Below are 10,078 nucleotides of genomic sequence, written 5' to 3'. Positions count from 1 at the left end.
AGCAGAGGTCTGGGGAAGGAGCCAGAAGCTCTCCTCCCTCCAACCCTGAACCCAAGCCTCACCTGGGAGACCAGCAGGACTCTCAGAAGCTTCCAGACCATCCCCTCCCGCACCCAGAAGCAAGCCCCACCCTGGAGATTCGAGGGGCTGAAGGACACACAGGCCACAGAGGGCCAGAGACAGTCCTTCCTTCTCTGGCACAAAGGCTTCTTTGCATCCGGAAGGGAGCGGGATGGATGGAGCTCGGGAATACAGTGAGGAGTTCGGCTCTAGCCCACTAGGCTGGGAACTCTCCTCTGGAAGGGGAACCCGGGGATCTTTGGCCTTGGCTTGCCCCAGTTTTTAGGGCCAAGACCAAGTGGAGACACGGAAGCTTCAGCGAGAGCAAGGAGGGACTTCAAATAAGGTAAAAGAGAGGAATTTGGTGCTGAGCCTCCCAACCCCTCTGCCCAACGCTGCCTCCCCTGCACTGTCAGATGAACACAAGCCCTACGCATGCCTTCATGTCTATGGAACATTCCTTCCCAGAAGGCCCAAGGAGGTCCACTGGAGCAACTGGTTTCTCTGGATTTCCCTGGACAAGGAACACGGGGAGAGGGGAGAGGGGCAGGGGGCTGGGAGAGCACCACAAGTGGCGGCTCCCGGCCCTGCCCCTTCCCCAAGTTGAATGGTTCAGGCTGCGGGGTGGCCAACATGGCCCTTCAGCGCCCTCATCCTGGCCCGGAAGTAGGTGTAGACGGCCAGGAGGCCCATGAAGGACAGGGAGTAGAGCCCCACACAGAGGCTGATGTCCAGGTGGGAAAAGTTCCCCTCCAGCACCTGCAGCCACTGGCCCTGGCCCCGCATGGGCCCCGCCTCTGGCTCCCCCTCGGGGATGCTGGCCAGCTGCTTGGAGCTGCGGCCCACTCGCCGCAGCTCCAAAGGGGCTCTGGGTTGGCTCTTCTCGGCCAGGAACTCCGCCAGCAGCGTGGCTCCCGTGTCTCGCCTGCTCACGTGCTGCCGCCCCTCGGGCTGCTCCGCCTCATCCCTCTGAAGCTTCGCTACGTGCTCGGGGGACCCCTGCTCTGGCTCGGCCGCGGTGGCCCCGAAGCCAATGAGCACATCCTGGGGCTGACTCGCCCCGAGTCTCTCCACGGCAATGCCAGGAACAGCGGTTCCGAGGGACTCTGTCCCCGGGCCCGCCACCATCGCCGCCTTCGCAGGACTCAGAGTGACATTTCTGGCTGCCATCCTCTGGGCAGCCATCCGGGGGCCCGGCCGAGAGGAATGCGTGTCCAGGACCACATTGCTGGGCGAGAAGTGGGTCTTGAGAAATCGCAGAGTATTGTTCAGGTCCCACACAGCCGTACCCCGGAGTTCATTGTGGCAGGCAGCACAGAGCTCACGGGGCGGCCACTGCACCTTGGGGAAGTGGGGGTCCTCACTGGCGGCCCCTGGGGAGGGAAACACACATGGAGGGGCGGTGAGCCCTCGGCCCACCTCGGAGCCCAGACCCCATTCCTCCCTCAGAACGCTCGCTTTCTCATCTGCTAGAAGGGCTCCCCACTGCCCTTGGAAATGACATGTGGGCGGGAAGCCCTGTAAAACCTAGCCCAGAGGGGCGCCTGGGTGGCTCAGTGGGTTAAGCCTCTGCCTTCGGCTCAGGTCATGATCTCAGGGTCCTGGGAGGGAGCCTGCTTCCTCCTCTCTCTCTGCCTGCCTCTCTGCCTACTTGTGATCTCTGTCAAATAAACAAATAAAATCTTTAAAAAACAAAAACAAAAAACCTAGCCTAGGGCCCGTGGAGCCCAACAGCAGTGCTGGGGCCGCTCTGGCCACGGAGGACTCCTACCCCGCAGCCACCACAGCCTGCCTCCTAGGGATGGACAGCGGCTCCCTGCTGCCACTTCCTTACTTTTGTAACTAAGGGGAAAATGTGTGTGTGTGTGTGTGTGTGTTTTGAAGATTTTATTTACTTCACAGAGAGAGTGAGCGAGCACAAGAACGGGGAGCTGCAGAGGGAGAAGCAGACTCCCCGCTGAGCAGGAGGAAGCCAGACACCGGACTTGATTCCCGGACCACCCTGAGATCATGACCCGAGTTGAAGGCAGATGCTTAACCGACTGAGCCCCCCAGGTGCCCCGGAAAATGTTTTAAAACAAGAGGTTGTGGCACATGGTCATTCCACAGGTGTTCTCCTTTATGCCACAGCAGCCCTGGGGGGTAGGAGTCAGTGGGATTTCCTGCTGGGGGTGGTGAGAGGGACTTCCAAGGGGGAGCATAGGGGCACCTGGGGGGCCTGGGTGGGGAGGAGGGCACTTGGGAGAGTCAGGAAGTTACTCTGATGGCTGATAGAGCAGGCAGAGTCTCCAGCGGAGCCTGCCACTAGCTCCTCGCCCAGGGTCACCCGGGCACATCCACCAGCCCAGATCTCTTGGAGGAGGCACCTCTCCTACAGGATTTCACAAGGGCAGAAAAAGGTGCTGGCCAGAATGAAGCAGTGGCAAGTGAAGTCAAAGTCCGAATGGTTATTTTGGGGTGGGGACATCGAGTGGATTCCAAGGGTATAATGAGAAGCAGTAGTGACCAGCCTTGCCAAGTGAGCCCTCTTCCTAGTTTGATCTGGAAAGACCCCACTGCAGAGGTCAGGGTTCTGGCTTCTTTTGGGCCCCTCCAGGAGAAGCCCCAGATCGAGCCTCCAGCAGCATCTGGGTCCCCAGGGAAGCAGGGAGCCTGCTGAGGTCATGAGGCTGGAGGGTCAAAGGGAGCATGTGGCGGTGGGGGTTGGCAGGGAGGGAAGGGGTGAGAGGAGAGACAGGCTCCTATCTTCCTTTCAAAGCCCGCCAGGAGGCCCCAGGAGACAGCAGCCTAAACTGCCACCTGCTCCATTCAGCTCCTTTAACCTCCCAAGGCTGGGCTGGGCGGGAGGGGGTCAGTCGTCCACATGCTCTCCCCTCTCCCCACAGATAAGCCTGGGCTCCCGCCTACAGATGGCCCCCTCCCCCCTCGCTTCTGATCACTCTGGAGTCTGATGCTTCTGCCTGTTGGACACATCAGACTCCTGTGCCTGGGGAACAGAAAACACCGGAAGTGGGGACCCTCAGAAAACAAGGCCTCCCCCTAAGGGAATCGGTCCATTTTTCCTAGGAAGGACGTGGTCTTTCCTTTCCAGCACATTTCATTGCTAGACCCTTTCTAGTGGGTGGAAAAGCCCATCTCTCTCCTCCCTGTTGGTGTGAGTAAGGAAGGAGACAACAGGCAGAGGAAGAACAGGGGAGGTAAGAGAGGGACCCCAAGAGTTCCAGAAAAGGGGCCCTGGTACAGGGGAACAAGGGAGCAGCGGCGTTGGAAGACCACAGTCCTAGAGTATCAAAGCCTCAGCTTCCTCACCTGGAAAATGGGTCCAAGACACTGCCCTACCTCAGCAGGACAGGCAGAGCATGCGGAAGGGCTCTGTGCACAGTGAAACACGGGGTGTTACCTCAGGGGCAATGAGTGTCCCGCCTCCTACCTCTGGTCCAGGTCCCCAAACCCCCCTACCTCCCTCTCCCTCTGTGGGTAACTCTGGCCTTGGAGGGGGCCCTTCCTTACCGGCGAGGCGATTGTTGACCTTGTTGTGGCTGGACCAGAGCCAGAGCACGGCGCTGTTCAGACTCTCCACCCGGTGCATGGAGTCGGCTGCCATCTGCTCGAAGTGGTTGGCGCAGTCTCGGCAGCCGAAGAAGAAACGCACGTAGCTGCGGATGGCCTGGAGGACCTCCTGGGCCTTGGCTGCGGGCAGGAGAGGGCCGTGCCTGTCACGGGGGCCTCATGGGCCGCCTGTGCCCGCCAGCCCCACCACTGCGCCTGCCGCAGGCCTACCTTCTGAGGAAAGGCTTGCGGTCTCCTTGCACACCCGGCCGCCTTCCAGGGGCCACTTTAGAGTTGACCCCGTCACCTCCTAAAGTCCTAAATCCCAGTTTCCTTTCTCTGCCACTCATCCTGGTCCCTGTCACCAACTGACACTCAGGATAAAACCCAAACTCACCAGAAGGACACTGAGGCTCTTGGAGACCCGTCTGGAGAGGCAGGCAGGGGCCACACGGCCCAGCACCCGCCCCCGCACCCCTCCTGCGCCCGGCCCACTTTAGGCTTCCTGTTCCTTCAGGCACTGCCTCAGGGGCCCCCTGGATCCGGCGGCACATCTCCTGCTTGGTTTCCATCTCCCCTTGCCTCCCACTCCCTCCCACGGGGCCCCCAGCTTGGCATCAGCACGCACCTTTGAATACTCCCCTCACCTCCTTGCTCTGACCCTGGGCTCCCCGAAACATGTGTCTCTTAAACCGTTTTGTCTTCCACACGCCTCATTCGTCAGGCCTGGGGCGGCAGCAGGCCCCTCCCTGTTGTGGGCTGCTGTCCGGCTGTCCTGTTGCAGGACCCTAGCCCCTCAAAACCGAACTCACAGTCCCACCCCTCCATTCTCTGGGACTCCCACACCCCGCTCTGTGTCCCGCTCACGACCACTCCCCACGCCATCATTCCTGGTGACGTGAGCGGCCCCGAAGGCCAGGCCTCACCTCCCACCTCCCGGGCCTCCTCAGTGCTGCCTTCTCCCGGCCCAGCTGCCACGGCCCCACAGCTGTCTCCCCCACCCCACCCTGTGCTCTGGAACCTCACCCCTTCACCCCTGTACATATATATTCTTTTGTTGGCACGTCATTGATTTCTCCCTTAATTGGACCAGTAAAGACAACTGCAATAAAGATATCCCTTCTCTGACCCCAGTGCCAGCCCCGTTATCTCCAATTCCTGGCCTCTTAGTCTCTCTTCACCCCATCTAGCCAGGCCCTTCTCGCTGCTGCCCCAACACAACCACGCCTGCCAGAGAGCTCCGGGCCTGGCAGCCACCACCCCCCTCCCCACCCCACTGCAGGACTGCGGCTCCCGTCGGGCCTACACCCTCCTCCTTCCGACACCCTCCTTCCCCGTCCCCTTCGCTGGCTCCTGCTCCTCGGCAGGGGCCCAGAGGCTGCACACCGCAGAGCCCAGGCCTCCGCGCCATCCGCTGCCCACCCGGTCCCGAGGCTTTACCTATCACCCCCCATGCTACTGCCCACAAGGTTGGGATCTCTCCCCTGAGCCCCGGACTCACCCGTCTATGACTCTGTTCACACAGCTAGTGGGCACAGACCACGGAGTCCCCCACTGTCTACACCCTCCCATCTCTCGACTCATAGAACCATTGTCCACCAGCTGCTCAGGCCCAACGGCTCTGGGGTCCATGCTGGGTCCTGGCTCCTGCATATGCTCTCTGTCCAGTTGGCCACAGCTCCACTCAGCACCACTTTCAAACACTCCCAAATCTGACCACTTCCTCTACACACCACCTACGCTCTGGCCTGGGCTGCTACCGCCTCTCCCAGGCGCGTTCCACCCCTGCCGGGGACAGCCCACCCTCCACCCAGTGGTCTCTCTAAGCACCCGTCCAGAGGCATCTCATAGCGCTGACCAGGAAATCCCAACCCACCCCCTCTGAGAGCACCAGGCCTGCACCGCCCCCCCCCCAACCTTCCCCACACTGGGCTCTGCCACTGGCCTCCTCTGGGGCTGCGAACCCATCAGATTTGTTCTTGGTACCTGTTACTCCCTGGCCTGTGTCACAGGCCATACCGCGTCCACCCGCACTCACACGTCACGCACGTCAGAAAGTGACTGTATTTGGACAAAGAGTCTAAAGAAACACTGAAGGTCAAATGAGATCACGAGGGTGGGCTCTAAGCCACAGGACCGGTGTCATAAGAACAGGCAATCTGGACACGCACACACCCAGTGAAGACCACACGAACGCTCAGGGAGAAGATGGCCGTCTACAAGCCAAGGAAAGGTCCTGGCAGACACCGACCCTCCTGACACTGAACCGCCAGCCTCAGGAACTGGAGAAAATAAGTTTCTCTTGGGGAAGCACCCCCGTGTGTAGCACTTCGTCGGGGCAGCCTGGAAACCTCTCTTCCCAGCCCGGGGTCTGCGCAGGGCCACCTCCTCAGGGAAGCCTCCCGGAGCCACGAGGCCCCCCTTCTTCGTCCCTCCTCCACGCCCCCTAGTGTGTCTTCTTCAGGACACTCATCACCCTACCTAGATGAGGTCCCTGTAAGGTTACTGCCTGTCTCCGGCCCCTGCAATGCCATCCCCTGAGGCAAGGACTTCCTGGCTTGTATACCACCAGACCCAATCCCAGGGCTGACGGACGGACTGGTCCTCTAATCCCCTCTGCCTCTACTGGGACGCTCTCCTCCCTCCTCCCTGGCTCAGCTCCTGCTCCTCCATCCGGTCCAGCTCACCCCCCCGCCGCCGCCCCTCCTCACTGCACGAAGCCTTCTTCCCTCTCCCTGCACGCCCCCTCCCTGGCTGAGAGCCTTGGCCCGCTGCACAGCAGCTCTCTGCCCCCTGCCCCTTGCCCCCAGAGAGCGGGGCGCTTTCCGGCCCACCGACGCCTCCTCCAGGCTGACCCTGGTGATCTAACCCTCAGTCAGTGGGGACTGAGCTAGACACCTGCCCTTTGGTCGTGAGGTAAAGGTATGAGGCAGAGTGAGCGGCGGAGGGCAGCCACATGGTTTGAGGAGGGAATAGGGCACAAGGGGCAATGTGTTTCCCCAGCCTTCCTTAGAAAATGATTTTTCAGGGGCGCTTGGGTGGCTCAGTTGGTTAAGTGTCCAGCTTGATTTCATCTCAGGTCATGATCTCAGGGTTGTGAGACAGAGACCCCATTGGCTCCGTCTGCTTAAGGTTCTCTCTCTCCCTCTCCTCTGACCCTCCCCCTCCCCAGCTTGCAAACTCCCTCTCTAAAAAAGATTTTTCCGTGGGAAACAATAAAATTGTTCAAAGTATGTAGTATCAGCCATGTAGACTGAAACAGACAAAATTCCTAGTTTTATAGGAGTATACGAAATAGAACCACAAATTTATCACAAAGTTCTATAAACAAAGCAAGCTTATGGCTCCAAGAAAGCCAGAAAGAATCTTACACCCCCGAGCTCGCACAGGGCACCACCCTGGGGCTGGGGACAGGAATGCGTGGCCACTCCAGGTCCTCCCCGTCCCGGTTCTGGGCTGAGTGCACGTGGCCAGCTGCAAATGCAGAATCAGCTACCTCTGGGCCTGCGACACGAAGCCTGTGGAGGGCTGGGCCGGGGGCACAGGCCTTGGGCTCACCTGTCTCCTGTGAGTGGTCGAAATTGTGCCGAGCTGCTTGCACCGTCAGGAAATGGAAGAGGATCCACAGAGAACAGGGAAAGCCCCGGAAATGTGGCTCACTCCCCTGGCAGCCAACCCAGTTCACCTTCTCGGCAATCACAGTGCCCTGAGAACACACACGTGCACGAGAGCGTACATGGGGAAGAAAGAGAATGGGATGGACGGCGAGAGGAAAGAAGCTTCCAGGAGACTCAAAAGTCAGCACAGCCCTGAGACGAATGAAGTCCCTCTCCAGTTCACCACCAGGAAGGTGGCATCTCCCTTCCACTGGCTATGCCCATCAAAGGAGCAGCAGATTTGAAAAGCTGTGACACAGAGTCACATCCCTATTCTAGCCTCAACTTCCCCATCTGTAAAATGAGGGGTTTGGCCTCTGAGGTCCCTTCGAGCTTTGGCATCCAACATACTTGTACAGCTGGGTGTCTCTGCTGGCTGCACTGGGCCAGCTCTGCACAGAGCGGACGCACAGGAGCCCGGACAGGTGCCCCTGGAGAGGGCCAGATGGGCCTTGTGAGGGGCCCGATGTGCCTGCTGGCAGCACCAGCGACAAACTTGCTCACACTCAGTCTTAAATCCCGGCCCAACCACCTACTGGCCTGATGATCTTAGAGAATTACTTAACCTCTCTTAACCTCAGCTTCTCCATCTGCTAAATGGGGATAAGAGCTACCTTCCGCCCATGCTGGGAAGATGAGATGAGATGTGCACGCAGACGGCTCAGTAAGTAGTGGTTTATTCATTATTGCTGGAAGGGCCCAACCGAGATCCTGGACTTCTTCCGGAATGCAAGTGGGTGGAGGGCAGAGGCTACAGGGTTAACCCCTTCTATCCCCACAGTCACTGAGGACAGGGAGGTCTTCAGTTGCCCCCAGACTCACCTCCTTCCTGTTGTCCAGGGCAGCTTTAAAGAAACCATAGGGAATTTTCCTTCTCTGCTGCCTCTTCAGCCAGTCATTTATGGAATGCAGGAAGTTCTGGACTAAGGGCTGGCCGGGGAAGTGCTGTGGGAGGCATAAGGAGAAGCTGGGGTGGGAAAAGCAATTCCCAGAGCTCCACAGTCCCACAGAGGGGAGGGGGTTCCACAGAGGTGAGGAGGGGCAGTTTCCTGAAATGCTCCTAAGCCACCAGGGAAACATTCTTCCTCAGATACAAATGCAGTTCTTCGTTACCTTTGCTCTGGGGCACCTGGCAAGGTGGGGGAAGGGGTGGGGAGAGGACAGAGCTCTAAGGGAGGCTCAGCCCTCAGGCCTCCCTCTCAAGGCTGACCCTGACCCCACACTGCCCCTGGGAGGAAGGCTGAGCACCTGGGAACCTGGGCCACGGGGTCCTCTCTGTGGGCGATCTTCTGACAGACCAGCTGACTGCCTGCCGGGCGAGGCTGGCCAACAGCCTTTCATCTGTATTCCATGGGCCGCTGGTGGGGACAAGGCGGCCCGGGGGCTTATAGCCAAGGTCCAGACCTTGCTGGTAACTCCCAAGAGTCTCCGAGGAACATGAAAAGCTACTCTGACAATAAGTCAACTGAAATCTGATTAGTATCAGCACTTTAAAACCACAAGGACTCCAGGGAGGAGGACAGATGTGCGTGCGTGCGCGTGCACACACACACACAACACACACCCACAGGCGGGGGGAGGGGGCAGGAGAAGGGAGGGACACCAGCAGAGCGGGTCAGATAAAACCACCAAGACACAGGTCAGGAGGACAAAGACACCGAGAAACTTGTGGAGGAAAAAGAGCAAAGAATGATCATGAAACAGAAAAACCTGCCAGTGGATCCGGTCCCCTGAGAAAGCCATTACAGATTCCCATCAAACCTCCAGGGCTGGCCACTGGTCCTGAGGGAGAAGGGGCCAGAAGAATCTGGTCTCTGACACGCTCCCGCTCCGGCCTCTGGGCTCTCAACATGAATTTACAGCTTCAAGTCAGCGTTTCTCACTGACCTTCGCCCATCATCCTGACTTGGACCCTTCCTCCTCCTCAGGCCCTGGTGTCAGGAGGAAGGATGAATTAAGGGCTCTAGACTTCAGGGAGTCACCATCTGCCTCGAGCAGGAAACGCTGGTGACCGCACGCCACCCAGTGGCCAGTCATTCCAGCTGCTTCTAGGAGAGAGCAGGGAACTGGGGGAGGGACCAAAGGCTCTGGACTCAGGCTGTACCAGCACCACACAGACGAGCCAGATGGGCCTGAAGGCCAGGACAGGGGTGAGGCTGGCAGGCAGTTCCTGCTGGGGAGGCACAGATCACCCCCAGAGGTAGCCCCAGCTGCCCGCAGACCTGGCACCCGGGGACGGAGGGTGGCTGTGTCAGCAGCCAGCCTGCAAAGGGGACCGGAGCCCACATCTGACTCAGCGGTCCTCCACAGCCCGGAGCCTGGGGTTCTAAGTAGGGCAGCACTGGCCAGGGATCTGGAAGCAGACGGAAGGATGTGGGGAGGGAGGAGGAGACAGGTGCGGAAGGAAGGGGGCCTGCATTTCACCTTCAGGGAGCTGAGCAAGCTGTGTGGCAAAGAAAGGACCACAGGCTCTGGGGCCAGAGATCTCAGCCCAGGTCCTCCCGACACCTCCTCACTGGGAGGCATGAGGCAAGTCCCCTGAATACCCTGGGGCTCTGAAATGGGACTAACACTTGCCATTGTGCAAAGGCAAGAGGATTAAATGCCTGACACACAGCAGATCCCCGACAGGCAGGAGATACACTTCAGAGAGTAGCCATGTCGGCTGGAAACCACCAGGAAGGGGTGGCCAAGGAGCCGGTCACACTATGACCACGGACTGGGAAGGAAGAGAGGAGATGCAGAAAAGCCTTCTTTCCTTCCCTGTGGCATCCGCGGGTCCCGCTTCCCCAGTGACCACGGCCTCACTCCAT

The 10,078-nt window shown here is 59.3% G+C and overlaps 1 protein-coding gene across 1 annotated transcript in view; it reads right to left on the bottom strand.

Annotated features, from left to right (window-relative positions):
* Positions 1–513: 513 nt before the first annotated feature.
* Positions 514–10,078, bottom strand: part of QSOX1 (quiescin sulfhydryl oxidase 1) — a 34,119-nt gene continuing 24,554 nt past the window's right edge. Inside the window, exons 9-12 of the mRNA XM_047704807.1 lie at positions 8,088–8,210; positions 7,168–7,315; positions 3,571–3,750; positions 514–1,433 (exon numbers count right to left, since the gene is read on the bottom strand). Of these exons, the coding sequence (XP_047560763.1) occupies positions 673–1,433; positions 3,571–3,750; positions 7,168–7,315; positions 8,088–8,210 (1,212 nt within the window). The 3' untranslated portion in view covers positions 514–672. The remainder of the gene's footprint in view (positions 1,434–3,570; positions 3,751–7,167; positions 7,316–8,087; positions 8,211–10,078) is intronic.

This window comes from Lutra lutra, chromosome 15 (assembly GCF_902655055.1).
Source record: "Lutra lutra chromosome 15, mLutLut1.2, whole genome shotgun sequence".
Taxonomy (NCBI): domain Eukaryota; kingdom Metazoa; phylum Chordata; class Mammalia; order Carnivora; family Mustelidae; genus Lutra; species Lutra lutra.
Note: the sequence above shows the minus strand (reverse complement) of the source record. Positions and strands in the feature narration are given on the sequence as shown.